At 42.3% G+C, this 20,964-nt stretch overlaps 1 protein-coding gene across 1 annotated transcript in view; it reads right to left on the bottom strand.

Annotated features, from left to right (window-relative positions):
- Positions 1 to 20,964, bottom strand: part of KCNU1 (potassium calcium-activated channel subfamily U member 1) — a 127,942-nt gene that overhangs the window by 53,603 nt on the left and 53,375 nt on the right. Inside the window, 1 exon segment of the mRNA XM_037055092.1 lies at positions 17,248 to 17,362. Within this exon segment, the coding sequence (XP_036910987.1) occupies positions 17,248 to 17,362 (115 nt within the window).

The following is a 20,964-nucleotide window of genomic DNA, read 5'->3' as shown; positions in this document are numbered from 1 at the left end:
CATCCCGAGGCTATTTCGACTATAATTCCCTGTTGTTATACTAGAATCCTGTTAGCATGGTGGTAAAATGTGGGAGGAAAGATTATGCAATTTTGTGATTAAATTTCAGTTTCTCAGTGGACTCTGTGTCTTGGGACCGTGGTCTTCACGCGTGTATCCTAGCTCCGCCCTGCTCCCTTCAGGGGACATAGGAAGGCCAGAAGGGGCTAGCGTGGGAGAAATGCCATTCTGTCACCTGAGATCAGGCACTGGTGAGCTCTTTTCCCCTGGAGAGTGGGCCTCTGCTGTGGAGATTTCCCTGGGTACGTTTCACTCCAGTTACTCTGCCTTCCCTCCTCCAGAGCTACTAAAGGGAGTGTTCTTGGCTCCATGGTATGTTAATTGGGTAGAGTTGCTGGAGGTAAAATTCAGCAAAGGGAGGAGGTCCCTCTAAGCTTATAGCCCTCAGGACTTTCTCACTCTGCTCCTAGTCCACATTCACCCTGAAGTCATTCATCAAAATTGCCAGTTCGGTGTCCCTACGTTCCTACAAGTTCATGGCCCCAGTTGCTCCTTTCCCAAGGAAGCACTCTCCACTGTGACTCCTGATTTCAGGGTGATGGTTTACCTTGCAACCTGTTTTCTGAAGGGCAAAGAAATCTCTTAATTTCCAGTTTGATCAGGTATTTCTTGTGAGGACAGGAGTGAAGACTTGAAAGCTTTTTTACGTGTTGAAGCTAAAACTGCACATGTGGCAATGGCCTTATTCTCTATAATGCAAGTCCCACGGGCTGGTTCTTCCACGTCACAGAACCAGGCAGCTCAGCTTCCAAATGCGGTTCACATCTCAGCACATCCCATCTACCTGTTCCATCTAACTCCCCCTTCAGTAATTAAATACACTTTCTTCATGGGTCATTATGATGTGATTTATGACATGTGTGTAATTGTCAGAATTACTGTGGGTAATTAAAATATAAAGTGAATGCTGCCAGAGGCTTCAGTCACTCTCAGTGCCCTCATTAAAAATCAGGAGCTGACCAAATTATAAATCGACTGGTTTGTACAAGTTCCTGGCAAAACCTAATTATGAAACTTATCCTTATTCTATCAGAACTCACTCCCATTAGTCATGCAAATTCTGAAATGATTAAGTTATTTCATGTGATGCAATTGTGGAATTAATAATAGAGAGGTGAGTAGCAGTAATTAAACATTACTATGAAACTTCATTATGTCAGATCAGTTTAGGTCATAGCACATCTCTTCCTGAGCCACATCCAACACAGCACACTCACACACACACACACTCACACACACACACACACACTCACACACACACCTTTAAGGTAGTTTAATGAATGTTTTAGTGGATTTATGATAATTTTTGTAATGAGAACTAAAACAAGGAGGAAAAGGATCTGTAAACTCTGAATGAGGTATTACAGTGGAATTGGTCACAGAAAGACACTGGTAATTATTACCAGGGGAATTCTTTCTCTCCAGAAAAGGCAAAGCACAAGGAGAAATCAGTTACTATGAGGATGTTTCCAGCTATGGCACCTGACAGGGGCAAGTGATAGCTTAAATTTTGAAGGGGATTTAGATAGTCATATATCACCTCTTGCCTAAATTCACAGATAGGGAATTTAGTGTAGAGAAATTATGGGGCTGCTAGTGAATAAGAGATCCAGGCTCTGAGCTTAAGCCGTGCTGCTCTCTGTATAGAAGGCCACAGTCTAATGGCGACATGGTGAGCATCAGAGTTTTCTCCATGTGGAAGTGGGTGAGAGAACATCAAGGCAGGTCCATGACAAGTTGCCAGAGTGCAAAAAAGGCAATTCACTGGCTGTTTAACTTAGCAAAGCATCATGGTTTCATCGGAGACAGAGAGAAACTATATATGGAAACCCAGACAGAAGGGTGCTTATTCAAAAGCAGCTAAGACTTTTGATGACTGCCCTGGCTAGTGTGACTCAGTGGATTGAGTGAGAGCCTGTGAACCAAAAGGTTGCTGGTTCTAATTCCCATCAGGACACATGCCTGGATTGCAGGCCAGGTCCCCAGTAGGGGGCGTGCAAGAGGCAACAGATGGATGTTTCTTTCACACCTTGATGTTTCTGTCCCTCTTTCTTCCTTCCCCCTCTCTAAAAATAAATAAATAAGTAAATAAATAAATCAATCAGTACATCTTTGCAGAAGCAAAATTAAATAGTGTTTAGAGATAGGAAAGGGAAAAATAGAAAAGAGAGAGGGACTGAAGAATGGGGAAGAAAGTAAAAAGGGGAACTGCGTGCATTATAGAGCAAGTTAACATTTAAGAGTTACAGATTTGTGTTCAGGTAGACTGTGGAGGCTCAGCATGGCCAATTTGATCTGGTCAGAGGTGGGGCTTACATGAATGTTCCTTTGTGAGGGGCAATGGTGAAAAGAGAGAGGGAGAGAGAGAGAGCTGGCACTTCCCGCAGGAACACAGAAATTCAACGCCGTGTTACCTGACTGCCTTTACCAACTTATCCACCACCTGAAATTTATCCTGCGGCCTTCTCCCCACAGATTAACGGGGGGGAACTTCCTGTGCTGCGAGGGCATGATCTCAAATGAAGGACAGGAAAGCGGTGAAGTTTGCCTAAAATGAGGCAGCGCTCCTCAGCCCTGCCTCAGCCCAGGCAGGTCAACATTTACACGGTGCATCCAGATGGCATCTTCATGCAAATGAGACAAACAAACGAAAACCCAGGTAAACAAACGAAAACCCAGGTAAACAATCCTTGGGAAGATGACAAAAAAGAAGCGATGGGGCCAAAAGAGTCCGAGGTGCAGTCTGGGAGAATGGGTACCGTCTGGGGAGGGGCTGCTAATGCTCAGATGATTGGTCTACAAATCACTCCTAGTAAGGCGACAATTTGAAGGGATGGTGGAGGGAGGGCTAGACATGAGGGGACCCAGGAATGAGGAGATGAGTAAGAGACGGTGATAAACTCAAGAAAATGCAAGAGAGAAGGCCAGAGATTGGGTGGATCATGGTGATTAAAAGACAACAGTGAGGTGATTGCAAGGGAGAGAGGGGTATAAGGGGCTAAAGGATAATGGAAAAAAAACTTGCCTTTAACCAATGTGGGAGCAAGTAACTTTAAAGTGTATGTGTCTGTCTGTCTGTCTATTCTCTGGTTTGACATTTTGCAGCAGTAACATGAGGTAAGCAGAAAAGAATATTCTTATCCACAAGGTATAATGATGCATAATTAAGGAACTCAGTCAAGAAGTCAGAAGACAGTAAGCATTGGGTGATGGTCACCAAGTTTCTGGGTATGTATTTCTCTGGTACTTTATGGAATGCATGGAATGGATGTAGTGGTGGGGAGAGTAGGTAAGTGAGGAAAATTCAAACATACTTCCCCCTGCCCCCATCCTCTTAAAAAGCTGGTTGGCTTTTTAGTGGGTCAATTTCCTGTCATCTTCCAAGGGCGGCTGAACCTTAGGAAGGACTCTACTGAGGGGCTTGTGGGACAATTAAGCAGCTGCCTGGTCCCATCAGAAGAGGTGAGAATAGCTAGACTCCTGAAGGCACACCTGGCTTCAGAGTGCACAGGCCTTGTGGTCCTCTGTTCTTGCCTCTTTCAAGGGACCCCCAAAACTCCATGGGCTCCTTTTACTCCTTTTATTTGATTCTAAACAATTCAGATTGGACGGAATACTTCGTGCACCCCCACGGGATGCTCACATATTCGTCATTCACTCAAAGAATATTAAATTCTTTCAATACGTCTTCTTGTTGTTTTACTGTTCTGTAGGTTTTATTTTTTAAATGTCCCAGCTTTTTTAGTAAGACAGTATGACGCCTTTACCTCCAAATGTGGAAGCGCCTCAGCAGGAGGAACTCTGAGAAAATGCATTTGAAAATGGCATTCGTTGGCTCTCTGGAGCCAAACACAGCTACCTCAGCTCTTGCTTGAAACCCAAACAGGGTGAATGCCAGTCAGGGGTTCCAACCAGCTGGTGTAATTGGCCTAAACAATCTGACAAAAGGGATCCCTTTTCCTCAACAGCAGCTTCTCCACCTCTTTCTCTCTCCTTTTTTTTTGCTCGAGAACGCACAGTTTTGCACTTGTCCTTCATACAAATAACTGGAGGGTGGGAATTATTCAGAAAGCTCATGTTCGACACCCCATCTGTTCATTCCTGACAGCGATATATAATGTAAGGCTATAAAAACTTGAAAAATAATGCAACATAAAAAGGGATTGACTCAGCTCCAAGAGGCCATAAATGGTAACAAATACCACAGGATGATTTATTTCACGCTGTAATCTTTACAGTAAGTCATCTTTCAGACATTTCCTTGTGACAGGTTTTAATAATATTAATGCCCAGAGCAATCCAAATTATCGCCAATAGATGTATTTATCAAGCTGCCAATCCGAGTAAATGAAATTCTATAAGCAATAATGTAACATGTTTAAAGGAAGCTAATAAAACAAGTCAGCAGAGAAATATTACTTCAAAGTATTCTCTCCCTCTAATCCAGCCCTGGATGTTATACAGCCAAAATGCAAATCTTTCCATACTTGATTTATTGCTCCAAAAATACCAATGACCTTTTCGCCAGCTTCTGTGTATTCACTCTCCCCCGTTCATAAAGCCTGCAGTGCATCCTGCCAGCACCGCTGAACACAGGGGTGCTTAGCGTTTATTGTTATGTCTGTCTTGCTCTCGTGCAGGTACTTGATTGGCAGCTGCTGTAAATAACATCTAAGTTTCCAAGCCTTATTAAAATGTTACAAATACCTAAGCCATAAACTAATCTTTACAGGGCCCGCTCTAGGCAGGTCTTCAGGAACACCTAAGGCAGCGGCTTCAGGAAAGGCCTGATGGTTTCCCAGTCGCCAGGCACGTTTCACGCGAGGGAGGGAACGCCAACCTGTATTTTCCTTCCAGCAGGTTTGCTTCGCTTTGTGCTAATTAGTTGTTATTCGTGCAGATCACAGTATGCCAGCTGTTACAGCATGCGGCATTTCAAACACAGTACAGTATCTGCCTCCTGCAGGAAGCCTTCCTTACTAATTTCACTAGTTTTCTGACCTCTAGCACCGTACCTGACCCTTCCCTCAAAGCAACTTTGTAATTAATGAATCCGTGAAAGCACAATACACATCAAAGGCACTCACCAGACATTAGCTGGAAACAGGCAAAGCATTGATATATGTGATCCATTCCACAATTAACTGACGCCTCACTTTTTCTTCCTTGCATGTCACATACATTCTCTTTGAAGACACATTTACTGTTTAATGGCACCACGAGTGTCTGCTATACCACTGTGTCCTCTGTAGGGTCATTATGTGTGTGTGTGTTTATATATATATATATATATATATATATATATATATATATATATATGTGTGTGTGTGTGTGTGTGTGTCTGTATTTATATATATATATATATATATATACACATATATATAAACATGCACACATATACATATATATCTCCTGTAACTGATGTGATAGTGTTTAAATGTACTTATATATTATTATTATGGTTCTTGTGTTCATTTGGAGTACAACCTTTGGGGTGTCTATCAGGCCCATTATTTGCACCTTTTTACTTCTTTGAGAACTGTCTCAGCTCCCACATAATAGCTGAGTTTACGCCATTTCTGGGATAGGATTGGACAAGTAAGGGAACCTGATTGAGTGGACATAACCGGCCACTCTCCTCCTGAAATGGGAAACTGGGATGCTGGGCACCTTGGCACCTAGTTTGTAGAATTGAAGCTGGGGTGTGGCTTTTGGACAGTAGTAGCCAAATTCTGCCGAGCAGAGTTACAGAAAGCCTTTGTGCAGGGGAGGAAGCCAAGGAGGCAGCTCCCGGGACCCAGCAGCACACAGGTTCCCACTTCCTGGCTCCGGTCTCGCCAGAAGACATACATCACCTTCTCCCTTACGTATTTTCTGTTCTGCGATTTCTTATTTGAAAATTTCTCGTCTTTATTTTAGAAGGATTTCTGCTACTTGCAAGTAATTGAACATTTGTTAAAATGTGTATATTTTGTTGATAAATCAGCTTTCTAAGAGATAATATGAGATATTTTTGTTTGAAAGGAGTTCATTCCTTATTATGAGGTGTCGGACTATTTTTGGATGGTAATCAAATACCTTTGTATCTTAGTAATCCAGAGTATTTTGAGTTGAGTTGCGGAGCACCCTTGGAACAGAGGGAGAATTTACTAGACAAAGATGAAAAGGAAAGCACATTTTAGGTATGTGCACAGGCCCAAGGAAGAGAAGTACAGTGCATATGTGGAGAAGCGAGAGAATACAGTAGTATTGCTTGGGTTCAGAGGACTTTTATGAGAGACAGCAACACAACCGAGGGCAATGTTAAGAATTTTTTATTTATTCCTAAGGGCACTGAAAGACCAATGAAGGGAATTGTCAAATTTTCTCTTTGGATAGATCATCCTAAGTGTAATATAGGAATAGATAAGAGGGGATAAGAGGAGATGTGGGGAGACCAGCTCGAAAGCTGTTTCAACAGTGGTTGGAGAGAAGATGGTGGCTGGGTTGGGATTAGAATTAGGGATGGAAAAGGTAGAGAGATTCAAGCTGTTTCTACAGGTGAAAGAGAAAACATGAGAACTGATTTAATTTAGCAGAGAAATCTGTCTCAGCTCCCTCACTCGGTTCTTTTATCCCGATCCAGACTGCTTGTCCAGGTGTTAGCCGTTGGCCAGTCTCACTAGGTTCACTGTTTGTTTTGCTTTTTGTTTTTGCCAGCCTTAGAGTGTGTTTCTGAGTGCACTTAATAGAGGCAGAAATCAGGTACCTGGGGAAAGTTTCATCATTGTATTCCCTAATTTGGTATAATAAAATTGTTCCAGAATCAGGTCACTTTTTCTACTTCTCCATTTCTTCTCATCGGCAACTTGAGGACCCCATCAGACATCTAGCCCTGTGCACTGTGTTTCTCAGTGTGAAACAAGCCAGCCAGCAGGTGACATTAGATTATGGGTCAGGGTACAGTTTGGAGAAGCCTCCTGTTCCCCCAAATTCTTACTTATGTACGTTCCTATGGACGCACGCTGCACTCCTGGGAACTGCTGTGATACCTTCTCTACCCTTCTGTTAGTTCTTGGCTTAGGAAAATACACCTGGAAAAAATACTATGACAAGACCCAGTGGCCGATATGGTAAAATGAAGGGAAGTAGAGAAGAAGCAAGGGAAGGAGCAGGAGAGACTGGGGCGGCTCCGCAGATCTGGAGGCAGAGGAGAGAGTATCTGGTGAAACAGTGTTTCCCTCGGAACAACTTACTCTTATTCCTCCTCCCTCCAAGAAAGAGAAGGATCCCAGGTGGACCTGTGGACTTTGGAAGACCCTCTAGAAGGAGGAAAATAATCAGGAGTTTTAGAGATAATCTGCTTATACGTATTGTAAAAACATTTCTCCTGTGTTCTTCCTGGTCCCCAATATCCCTTAAGATTTAGAGACATACGACATAGACCTTTGACTTTGAAAAACAGATGAATATAAACTCACCCAGAGTGGCTTCTACCTGTTTTACATTTTAATAGGTTCACGTTTTCCCTAAAAACTAGCTGTTAAAAGAAACAGCAGGTAGAATCCACATAGAGAGGTCAGAACCTTATGCGCTGGGTTCATTGATTTCCCCCCACCCCCCACCCCGCCTGCCCTCCTCAGAGCTTGTTCCTGGGAGAGCTTAAGGGATGCAGAGGAAAACCCGTTAGTCTGGGTGTGGCGTGGTGTCGAAGAACTGTTCCCGGAAGGCTGAGCTCACTGGCCAAGTACGCACTGACCTGGCCCTACCAACCCCTCCCTTTAGTCTTCCCCTTCCCACTCCCCCTGCCACCATCTCTAAATCTCTCAAAACTGGTTCCCGAGACTGATCCACAAAGGGTTTCACAAAGGAATAAAACAGAATTCAAGGGAGAAAAAAAAAACATATTACCCACAGTCCTGAAGGCTGAATACTATGCTGTGGGCAAAAGCTGAAACCAGGAATCTTTGGAAATGTCCAACGACAGATTTACTTAACAGTGTAAAACTCAGGCACTGGGCTTGGCTGACTGTAAAAGCCAACAGAATATTTCAGCTGAAGCAAATCTAACTGATCAGCATGAAAATGTTTTTTTCATGCAATATTATGGTAAGAACTAGGAATATTAATATGCTCTATACTTGTAATAAAATGGGAATATAAAAGTACTAATCATCATGATAACGTCAGTAAATAAGTAAAATCTGCGAACCTTTGTAGGCTGGAAGACCTTTTGCATTACTCCCAGTTACTAAGCCATACCCATAGATCAAGATGCTACATTGAATCCAAGTCTGTAAGTTTGCCACTTTCCACCTCTGGCTCTTGTAGGCCTTCCTGTAAATACGCAAATCCGTAATGTACATATGTAAAGGGTGTGTAAAGTAAATCACATACATGTATGTATATATATTCACAGATACATGTGATTTACTTTATTAATTCTTACATAGCAACACCAGAATTCTCCCCTAGAGTCATTTACCCATAATATACATACTAGTGATTTTTTAAAACATATGTCTTAAAAATTTCTTTCATTATCTAAACTGAACATTTTGGGAGAAGTGTGAGACTGAACATGGCAGCTTCTCTCATGCTTATAAATTGCTTTATGATTTTTTTTTAAAAACTGGCTTTGCCCCACGGGTGCCTTAAATGCAGCTGCGATGTAGTAACACCTGCATTTCCCTATGAGGAAACCAGAAAGCAGAGGGGCAGCAGCCGGTCTGGCTTAAACCTGGATTTGGGATTCGAACCCTGGTCTCCGGAAGAGGGGAGGAGCCTCGCCTGACCCAGGAGCCACTGCGCAGAGAAAGGCCAGCCCACTCTGCCCACAGGGGTGTGCAAATGTGGCACCTGCGCTCTCCTGCCTGGGGCCACAGCTGTGCTCCTCGTCTGACCCTGGGAGTAGAGGAAATGCCACATATGAAGGAAAAAAAAAGGAAAAGGGTTATTTCTTGGCGTTACATAAGGGTCCTCTATAGAATTATACACAATAGCCTACTTGATGAGAGTGTAAAGCAGAATAATGTTGAGGAAAAAATACTTCATTTCCACGTGGTTAAGGAATATGACTATTGCTTAAAGAGAGACACCCTTGCAAATAAAAACAAATGTTGATGACTAGACTTTTTCCCTGGGCTTTGGGGAGAGGAGAGCAGGTTTGCATGGAGCCAGTTATGTAGTTTACTTTTTAGCGCTATCTGCAGCAGTATTTCAGAGTGAAATAAGTAAAATATCTGTTGCTTTCCATTTGGCAGCAGCAAAGATCTCTGGGAAAATAAATAAGTAAGTAAGTAAGTAAATAAATAAATAAGAAATATAGAATCCCTACAGTATAATCCCTGGGTATGGAAACTCACTTCTCTTAAATGCCCCCCTCTGGCATAATTGACTTTTCATGTGCATTTTAATAATGATATTTCAGCAGGTTGCAAGAGAAATTTTTTCCTTCCGTTGTTGTTGTAAATTATGGCTTGGAAAAAAAGTGTTATAAATCTAATTGCATTTTCACTTATATTAACAAGTCAGCACAATCTTCCAGCATGTTTACCAAGCAATTCCAATATTTACAGCTGACCTAATTGGTTGTGGGGGAGAAGCAATGAGCAATGTTTCATTGTCCTGATAGCAGAGTGTCTGCTGGAGACGAGCAGCTGCTAAGGTGTGAAGCTACCCAGCAACCCTGAAGTTCTGTCTCCCTTAAGTCTGCCTTCACCAACCGGCTGTAGAACCTCGCACAGGACAGAGGGAGGGGAAGGGAAGTGGGTTCTGGAGTAGGAAGGAGAGGAGTTGGTTAAAGGTGCCTTTTCTTCATCCTCTCCTGGCAAGAAAGACTTTCCCAATTATTTGGGGACAGTTACAGACTCAAAAACTAACTTGCTCTTGACAAGTTTGAATGGAAAGTTATAGACAATTGCACGAAAACCATTAGTACATTGAGTAAACATCTCTGATATGTGATGTTGAGTTCAGGATGATTTGGGTTCTGTTTTTGACTTTCACTATCAAAGCCAGCATGGTCTTTGGGAGCCAAGAAGGGCTCTACCATAGGCTGGAAATTCTTACTTTCTCATATCCTTAGAGAAAGGGCTAACAAAAAGAAATCATTCCTGCCAGCAAAAGAGCATATTGCCTCATGGAGGGACGGGGACTGTCCCTCTCACATTCCTAAAGGTGAGTTCTGCTGTGGCCTGGCCTCATATTTAAACTAAAATTCCATTTCTCTGTAAGTCATCTCTCCTACTCATACTGTTGGCTTAATACCACAGATGCAGAATGCTCATACAATTTTAGCAGAAAGCTGCTTGGAGGTGAGTTTCTGGATCGTGGGTTCAATCGCTTTGTGGGCAATCCTGTCTCCTGCATCGTGAAAATGGGTAACATTTATTGAGAGCTTACTCTCTGCTAGGAACTCGGCCTAGAGTCTCACCCTCAATCTTCTCATCGAACCCATGGCATTGGTGCCACTTGTTTTATTGATGAGAAACCTGAGCCACAGAATAATCAGAGACTCGCTCATGATTACGTAGCATGGAATTCAAAGAGCTGAGATCTGACCTTTGACCGCCCACTCTGGAGCCCCCGCTGGAGTCATAGAACTGGGTGGCCTCCTCCTGGATCCCTCCTGCTGCAGCCTAAAAGCAAACATGCCATAGTATGCAAGGCTTTGGAGTAGGCTACTGAACGCGCCCAGGAGGCCATTACTGGGTGTCGCCTAAAATCATACTCCCCGTCTGGCTGATGCCTGCCATCCCCCAGTTTGAGCTTTGTTTCTTAGCTGAAGTCCTGATCCCTGACAGGAGAAAGCTGCCCACCCAGCTGGTGTAGCTCAGTGGATTGAGCACGGGAGTGCGAACCAAAGGATCTTGGTTCAATTCCCAGTCAGGGCACATGCCTGGGTGGCAGGCCAGTTCCCGGCAGGGGATGCATGAGAGGCAACCATACACTGATATTTTTCTCCCTCTCTCCTTCCCTTCCCCTCTAAAAATAAATAAATAATCATAAAAAATCTTAAAAAAAGAGAAAAGCTACCCTTGGATGGGTTAATATTAGAAACTTCTGTTTTTGCAAAGGATGGTTCAGATAGATGGTGATGGAAGCAGTAAGTAGGTAGGGATTGCAAGTCCCCGAGAAGGGGGTGGTGGGGTGTCAAACAGAGGGCAAAGAATGAGAATAAAGAGTCTATGGCAAGTACGACTTCATTTTTTTTTTGGTAAAAACTATGTAAGTCATGTCCTTGTCCTTGAACAGAGTTTTTCTTAAAAAGAGTGACTAAGCTTCCCATAATCTTCACCTTGTCTTGTCGAGTTGGTCTCTTATAAATGACCCTAAACAGACAAGGTCTCGACCCGTCCTTTTAGGAGATTATAAAGAAGAATAAACATGCAAAAACTAATTACCTAATGCAAATAAATATACGCAGTAAATGATCAGCTGTCACAGTGTAATTTTTATTCCCCTGTGATGAGGGCTGCTTCCTCAACCTACCACCCAGCTGAATCAATGGACATTTCCCAAACCACAAGAACTAGAAGAATTTGACTTTGTGTTTCCTAATACCTGTCCACAGAATCACACCGAGGCTTCAGAAAGGCCTTTGTCTCTCCTTTACTAGAGCCTCCTAAGCTGCTCAAACAGGCAGGGTGAGCAGGACAAGAGCAAGGGAGGGGTATGTGGAGTTTTCTGTGCTGTTACGCTGACATTTTTCTGATGCCTGAAGCTTTCTATTGCCTTCTATTTTCAAGTAATAATAAAATACTGTTTTTAATCTAAAAGTCATTGATTCAATACGTACTTGATAAATGATTCATACATATATACATATATATGGTATTTTGCTAGGGCTGTGTCACATGGCTTCTCAGAAATCCGATGTCTGCCTAGGTAGGCACAAGACAAGAACTAGAACAGAGGTATTGGAGGGTCTAAAGGAAAGGACCTACTCCTTCCTTTGAAATTCTTATTCTTCCATAATCTCTGCCACTTTAACTCTTTCATCTGTCTTTGGGACTCAGGCTCATTGTGCTTAAAAAATATCATTTCTGTATGTCTATCTCTATCCCTATCCCCCTATCCATACCTGCAAATATATATGGATGCATACTGTATTATTGTTTTTCTCTGGCTTTTGTATTGCAGCTTGATAAAATGATTATTAAACTTCATACCAATGGTATGCTTTTGATATCTTAGCTATGGACTATATTTTACTCAAATAAAAAGTGTATGCTTATTGAGAGGAAAAGTCATTTTAAAAACTTAATATGAAAGAGCGGAAAGAAAAAGTACCTGCTCAGCTCTCATGGGATTGGTTTCTGTAGAAAGCTCTGACAGGGTATATGTGAATGGAGAAGAATTGTGCACGATAATTTATAGCCGAAATTCTGTCCCCAGAAGGACCTGGAAGCGGGTCCTCAGCAGGACCTCAGACACCACTGAGGCTAAGAGATGATGTTTCTCTTGCCTGGATCATCTGCTGCTGGAGTTCAATAAGATGCGCAGAACTGAGAGTGAAGATGGAAATAAGGTCCTGTTTCATTTCCTAAGAGAACAGTGTGTGTGTGTGTCTGCCCACATGTGTTTGGTGCGAGGGGGGCACAGTACCTGAATGTGAGAGGTCACGGGGACAGATGTGTCACTGCCTGGGCGTAAATTACACAGGGCTGGAAGTGGGTGTGTCTGAGAGAAACAACCCATTTCTCCCAGGTGGATGAATTTCTCTGTCCTTTAGGGCCAGTATACCTCTTACACTCACAGGCTTCTGGCCATAAGAGAATACCCTAGCAGTCCTTCTGAATGGACTCTAATTTTTTCTGAAACTGCAGACTTCCATGAGATTGGTTGGGCTAGAAGACACTGGGAAGTAGCAAAAAGTGAAGGTGGAATTGCCATGAAAAACAAGTGTTTGGAAGGAAAGGAAAGGAAAGGGGAAAGGGCAAGGTCTAGGCAGACCAGACTCAGATGTGGCCCCATGAATGAGCCGATGGGAGGCACTGCTTTATAGATCTTCTCTGAAAACCTTACTGACATGCCCCATCGAACTGACAGTCTGTAAGTAGTGGGTAGTAGACAGTGGAATTGTGAAGGGTCTTAAACATCAAACCCTCTCCCCTGAATGTGGAAAAAGGGGCTGCAAAGCATGGGAATCTGAGAGCCAGGGAGGTGCTGCAGAGGGCTACGTGGGCACCGAATGACAACAACACGAAGCATTTTTTACTTGCTCAGTTTTCATTATGTATTAGGCTCTACATAAAAACTTAATCTGTTTTATCTCATGCAATCCTTACAACACTTCAGTTCTCTGGGTTCTAATATTATTTCCATTTTGCAGACGAGAAAACAGAAGCTTAAAGGCCAAAGAGAATGGTAATCTAGGGCTGGTGCCTGCTTTACTGACAACAGTCAAGGCTGATGTCTGTGGGCCACTGGATCTTTAAGGAGTATGGCTGAGCCGGGCATTAGAAAAGAGAAGAAAATGACATTCATGGTCTCTGGTATCTCTGAAAGAACATGGAGAGTATAAAAAGGTTGGTATTTTAATTATGACCTTGGCTGTAAGCTTTACAAAGGCACAGTGGGAAGGGAAGTTGTGTGGGAGAGTGTTCAGAGTTCAGTACAGTCTAGTAGAGTTGACTTGAGCAGACCAGAGGGGGACGTGCTGGGGAAGGGCTGACGTGTCCAAAAGGACAAACCTTTCCATCAGAAGTGGTCTCCTTTCCTGGTCCACATCTATCACACACTGTGTGGAAATGTCTGCCTCTCCTTGTTTCACTGAGTAGATACCTATCAATGTCTACTTGAGTTTATAAACACCTACTTTTAAAAACAGTGAATGACTTGATGTGGTTATTGTGTTATTGGTCAGAAACCCTCTCAACTCCCCCAGAGTAGGGTGATCAGAATAAAGAAATTGGGAGCAAAGACAAAGAGGCTCCAGGAACGATTGAGATGTGTTTTTTGTTACCAAACTTTTCATGGGTTTAATTTTATCACCTGAAAAGGAAAAGGAAATTCTCATCTCTTATATTACACGACCCCTTGATTTAAGAACACAGGACTCAGGTGAATAGAACTAGTGTTTATTTATTCAACAAATACATATTAAACAACCATCTATTAAATAAACTTTTGTTTGCTATTCTGAGAACCTAATAGCTATTTATAACATTGCTTATTCAATGGAAGAGGAGAGACACCAGGGATGCAATGAAATATTGGACTATAGCTTTTGTGTAAGTTAGAGCTGCCTGTATTTCTTCAAGTACTAAAAGTAGAAAATTGCAGTTTCCGAACTGACCAGAAAAGCCACTGGTGGCCTGAAGATTGCATCTTTAAAAGCATCAAGCCCATTGTCAGCAAAACTATAAATAGTACTATGCTGATTTTGGTATATGAATGTAATACTGTTAACGCATCAAACATTGATCACAGATAGCACATATCATGCTTTGGACATTTTCCCCAATAATGTCTCTTTGTCTCTACTGAGCCATCAAATCTACTTCATAACTCACTGTTGTTACCCAGGACTTACGTTTGCCTATTTGCTGGCTGGAGTTACCTTTGCCCTTTAAAAAATGAAAACAAAAAAATAAAACAAAAAGCCACCCTATTCTACAGTACGTCGTGAGAACTAGATTTGTCATTGATCCCATTAACACGGTACTTAAATCAACAGCGCTAACCAACTCCATTGCTGAAGTGCCACAGAAATTTACCCACAAATAGTACTTACCTATCGAAGGGTAGGTACACCACTGCCTAATCACACTATGACCTTGATTAGTGTTTTTTTACCCTCTAGTTCATGTGAACATATCTTGTTTTTAAAGGTACAAGTGAATAAGTATAAACTTTAGAAATGATCTGGGTGGTAACTATCACGCTCTCACCTTATTTAGAGGTTGTTAAAGCATATTCGGGGAGCACCCAGCCAGCTATAAGGCTAATCGGCTCAGTCTGTGGATGGACTAGGTCGTGTGGGTCAATTCTCCTTTTAGATGCCTGCCTTAGACCATTTCCTTATTTATCATAGACAATGGGGGAATTAAATACAATGAGAAAAATTCCAGTAAAATTATTTTGTTTGGGTCTTTTTTTGGCTGTGCTCAAGAATAGTGGGAACAGCCAGTGAAACTGAATGGCTAAAATTCCACTGGAGGATTTTCTGTGGCTTTGATTATTCATGAATTGCCCGTCCTTGGTCACCACAGAGAAGACAGGACAAAGAATAAATGGAAGTATCAACATGGCTGAAGCACTTCATGTGTTCTTACACATCTCGTCTTTATATGTCTCAAACAATTTTCCAATTTCAACAACTTTTGTAACAACTTTGCATTAATGTAGATGTAGTTCATACACACACATATGTGAACATATGTATATAGAACACGTGCATAATATCAATAGCAAAGAATGTATTCCTAAGACATTTGAGATGTTACTTCTCACAGCACTCTACCAGGAATTCTCTCTTCTTGCCAGGCCAGCTGGTGTGTGGAAGTGTCCACGTTTGTCCCATGCCTTGCTCCATGTCATATCCTTCAGAGGAATTGAGATTCCCACTCTCTCCCACCTCCCCAAATCCCACCTCCCAGAGAAAACTTTTGGGAACAATCTGTCCAGCCGTCCTGGGCCTCTTCCTCTGACCTGCGGCTGGAATCATCAATGCAGCATTTGCAGGAATGCTGCCTCATTTGGCTTCTGACTGACTGTACATGAGTTCACCCGGTTCACCTAACTGGATTGCCTGAGAGTTGAAACATGATTTCTATGTCTACAAACACATCGGGCGCAGTGCCTACCTAGAATATATTCAATAAATATTTTTTACCAACTATTTTAAATGAAAAATTTTTATCTGCAAATCCCAATGCCAGCCCATAGTTGTTTTGTTGCCATTAAGAGTGAGGCAAAATATAAATTCACAAAATTCATAGCACCTTTCTTCAAAGCAGTTCTTAGCCCTTTCTTGCGTGGTATCTCAGTTCCATGAAATCTTGGAATGAAAGGCAAGGAAGGGTAGAAACTAAAATTCCTAGGACTTTTGACATCCTTCTCAGCGCACACATGACGCGGTGGCACCTTTGCTGGCTCAGGCAGTTAACACCTGCCTCCCCTGTAGAAGAGGTACAGTCAAACCTCCGTTAAAGCTACACCTTGGTCCAGGTCCTTAAACCAAAGCACGAGTGTTTGGGTGTTCGAAGAAAGCGGTGAATTACAGCAAAAGCAAGATCAATGATTCATTTCAAAATCCACATCCTTGGGACACCCTTCACTTATCATACATCCAGTCCAATTTTGTACACTTTCTTAGACATACTAATTGATAACTGCAATTACAAGGAATATTTAATGAGCACTTACTCTCAGCCAGGAATCAAGTGCCTTAATTACTTAATCTCACCACAAAAAAGACATATAAAGAATTCATTATGACTATACTCATTTAAGATACCAAAACCGAGACACCTAGAAGTTAAGGAACTTGCCTCAAATCACAAAGTTTACAGCCGATATTCGAACTTACTTTATGCAATGCCAGAGCACAATGACCACGCTCTGCTGAAAATACCGTATTTAACAGGAGGACACAATCACATTTCTCTTTAAAGATTATATAGGATAGCTTCTAAACGGCAATGTTGCCAGCATATTACATTCATAATGAAGTTCAGAACAATAGAACTTTTAGATCAACCCTCTAGTTAAAATTCCTAGACGGATCCGATCACCCTCCCCTTCCAACCCTGCATCCTAGTTCATCAAAGTTTAATGTATCAAACAGCTGTATGGCAAGGGGTGGGGGTTCCTGACCGTGCTTGGAAGATTCTAAAAAAGTCAATCTCATCACTGATTCATGGAAAATGCAGAATATATTAATAATAAAGAAGCCATTTGGGAATAATTGAAATTTCATCTCAACTCACATTTCTAGAATGCCTGAAAGGTGATCTGGAAGAAACTAGATACATAACCTTTGGTTATGGTGGGCATAGATTATTTTAAGGGTGTTGGGAGAGGTGTATTTGCTTAGCTTAACGATATTGGGAGAAGTAGGGGTAAAGTCATGTTGGTGAGAAACAGTTCCATTGGTCAGTATAAGAGCTGATAAAGCAAATATTCAGATTTAAAAGAAATTTTTATTGGCCCGTGACTCTTAGAAAAGCAGAGGGGACCAGGGTTCTCCGAGGCTCTTACCTGGTGGCGCAGCTGGTGTTGGAGACTATACTTGGCTGTTCCCCTGGAAAAGGATCCCTCGGTGCTGTCCCATGAGATTCCTTCACGCTGCTGGTCTTTACCACCATTGTTGTCCCTGCAAGAACATAGTGAGCTTAGAGAGCTGGCATAAGATCTATCCATTAGGAATTTTGAATCATTCCTGTTGGCTGTGACATTTCTAGGTCCTTAGCTGGGTAGAAGCTGGGGATCCTTAGCTACAGACGACTTGTTAGAGGATAAATGATAAAAGAGTATTTAACTTTCTTCTATAGAATTGAAAGTGGGTGAAAAATGATTGTGAGGATTTCAATACACATAGTATGCTCACAAAGAGTACCTATTTAGTTGCTGCTCTATTTTTCTAGTCCATCACTCCCCCATCTCTCCCAGGAGCACTCCATCCAGGGAGCCTTCCTGCTATGGGCAGGGTCTAGAGCCACTACATGACTTAAAGAAAAAAAACCACTATATTTGTCTTCTTTTCCCTACGGGAGTTAGCACTCAGATTATAATTTATTCTATTTGGATATTGCCTCTTAGTGCTTCATTTTCCCTACACAGCTTCTTTTATTATTAATTCTCCAAACTTTCGTAAAGTTCAAAATCTGGAAATAATGCAGAAGGGAATCATTTTTTCATCAGAAAAGTGGGGATAATACTGGGACCTCAAAGGGTGATTGTGAGGAAAAATGAAGAATATTTGAAATTTAAGAATTACGCAAGCAACATGGCGCTGCACTGGGATGGAAAGAACTGACACTCGAGCCCACACGTCATGATCGTGTCCCCACATGTCGGTTACAGGATCATGACATTCTTACTTCAGAACCCACGTTGGACCTAGGAACCCTTTCAGCACACTCGAATAGGAGGACTTTGTTGGTCAATTGGCACTTGGTATTATGGTAAAAAATGGTGTTCTAAAGCATGCTTTGGGAGTTAAATGCTTCTCGTTCACTCTTCCAGAACACTGCATTATCTGCTCGCCTGAACCTGATCAGAAATGAGAAGATTGTCTGAGAAGAAGTTATCAAGGTGAGGGACAAGGTCAAAGAGTAGCCGTCATTGCTGCTCCTCTTCCCGCACCCACCCAAGTAGAGAAAAGAGACACGACCTTTGCCTCCCGTGTCAGTTTAAGAACCATTTCCACACCAAGACCCCTCAGAATGGGGAGTTCGTGCGGAACAAGGCTTTAGACCCACATGTCACCAGGCTTTGGATATTGGCAGACAGAAAAAACCACACAAAAAAATCTTGGCATCCTCTTCTTTTGTTGTAATCCTTTCTGAACCACTCTAATCCATAGAAAATATCGAGTCAAAACAGACTTCTGGAAGAAGAGGGACATCCTTTGGGTATGTGATTTGTCGGCTTAAATCATCAGTAATTGCATCACGCAGGTGTGCTAAGAGCCAGCTTTGGCATAAGACTGCTCCCTACCTGTAATCCTCAGAAGCCTCTACTTACGGATGGAGGCTTGATGGGGCCTTTCAGACTGACTGGTGTTTCCTTATCTCGAGGTTACCTTTGGCCCTGGGGAAACAACCCGGGAAGGGAATATCTGAAGAAAAGTCTGAGTGAGAACTAGTGTGTTTCCAACTGTCAGTCTTTAAAAGACCAGTGGCTTAGGACACGTGATAGAAGCTGAACTATGGAATGTAAAAAGCAACATGCTCAAACCGGCTTAGGAACAATAGAACTTTCAGGAAGTTTCTGCTTTCTCAAAGCCTAGCTCTCCAGCCAAAAACAGTTGCCAGGTACTAAAAAAAAGGGGTGTGAAATTTTTGCTAAAGCTTTGACTCTTACCTTGTGTCATTCTTTATAAAATCTTTTCGGAAAACACATTAATGATCTGTACAATTTTGAAAGCTTCCATAAGTTTTGAAGTGCACGCATGGGTACGGGAGTCGGAAAGAATTGCCTGTGTGAGGATTGGCCAAGTGACTGGCTGTGTGTTGGCAACTGAAGGTAAGAGGTGGACTGGCACACAAGGTCTCCCTTGGACCCTTACAGCGCTGAATTCTATAGTCCTAATTAATGACCTTTGCGGAAAAAGTCTGAAGTGTTCTCTCTATCAGGGAGCACAGAGGGCAGTTAAGAATGAGCAACAATCTATCGTCCCCCTTGTCCCCAGTTTCTACGCTGCTTTGAACATTTGAAAAAAATAAAAAAATAAAAATAAAAATAAGAAGATAAAGTCACCGCTCTCAAAGGCAGTAGATAAGTAACTGAAGTTTCTTTGATTTCATTTTAAGACAATCTGATCATTTTATTTATTTTTATTTTTACCTATTGGTTGCTTACGGTGTGCACGTAATTACTTTTCTGTATCTTAGGCAAGAAAAACGTGGAATGGATTTTGCCTAACACTCTAGCTAGACCGATGGTGTCTTCCCACAGCTTACTATGGCTTCTCCATGGATATTCTAAAATAAGGTTTTGAATAAGGCATTAGACATCCAAAAGCATGGCATCTGAGACCTGGGGATGACTGTGAAAAAGTGAAAGTCCTATATGCGGCCAACATTATCGTTCTCTTTCTCTCCTCCTCAAGTAGTGATTTCCTTGAAAGCTCCATGCAAACGTGTTTCCTTCCTGGCAGACATGGTAAGATCACATATGAAGACAGGCCTCGTGTATGATTTCCAAATGGGTAGCAACAATTCTACTCCTAGCTCCCTCAAGAAATCTTAGCATACGTTCAAAGGAGTGAAAATAATGCCTACATTATTTGGGTCATTCTGAATCTTCTTCTATCTCCTAAATAGCTAATTTGTTGCAGGTATTTACAAAATTTTATATTTACCCATCACTGTCACACACCTAAAGAGTGATGTCGTGTATCCTGGGTGAGAACCGCTGCTCTTAAGAACCGCAGCGCCAGCAGGTCTGTCACCAAGGCGACAGGTCAAGCCACCACCTTAGTCTTGCAAATATCAGGGTAACATTCATCATCTATTTATTTCTTTATTGATATATCTGTTCCTGATAAGACCCTGATTTCAGGAAAATAATTATTGATCCAGGGAAGCCAGCTAGAAAGCTGCTGTAATCATTGGAATGAGAAATAAGGGGGCCACAGCTGCAGTGGAGATGAACAATAAGGACCGAAGAATATGAAGCCCCAGAGTCAACTGTAGGACTAGAAAGAACAATCACAGCGGTCATGAATATAGGAATTCGAGATATTTCTGTATGTTCTTTGTGGCCTTACCAAACTGCGTTCCTTTTTGTTGGAATTTGGTGGGCATGTGATGGTGACTGTGCTTTAGAGAAGAGTGGCACAGAAACCTCTACTCTCTCCCCTACCCGAGGCCATCGGCCCAGGAGGAGAGCTCTGATGACTTCAGAGGGACTGAAGTAAGCCACCCTGGGGAGAGGAGCTGGTGGCGTCCTTAGGGTGGTTATCCTTCCGCCTTCTGGGTTTAGCACTGTCCTTCCTAAGGATCACTGGCTGGGACCACTCCTCTCTCAGAGGGGCAGTTAGTCTTGGGTCTTTATGAAAAAAGAGACCCAGGGACAAACCGGTTAATTCAAGTTTGGGCCACCTATTCAAACTATTTCTAACTCTTTTCACATCCTGTCTCCAATTTCATTTCCATAATTTCCCTTCCAGGTGTGACTCCATTACAGAAATGAGCATTCTAAGGAGACCTCTGGAAGTTCTCAGGGGTTCAGATTGGAATGTTTGGCCAC

This window comes from Sturnira hondurensis, unplaced genomic scaffold (assembly GCF_014824575.4).
Source record: "Sturnira hondurensis isolate 20B ecotype Veracruz unplaced genomic scaffold, ASM1482457v3 Scaffold0008640, whole genome shotgun sequence".
In the NCBI taxonomy this organism is placed as follows: Eukaryota; Metazoa; Chordata; class Mammalia; order Chiroptera; family Phyllostomidae; genus Sturnira; species Sturnira hondurensis.
Note: the sequence above shows the minus strand (reverse complement) of the source record. Positions and strands in the feature narration are given on the sequence as shown.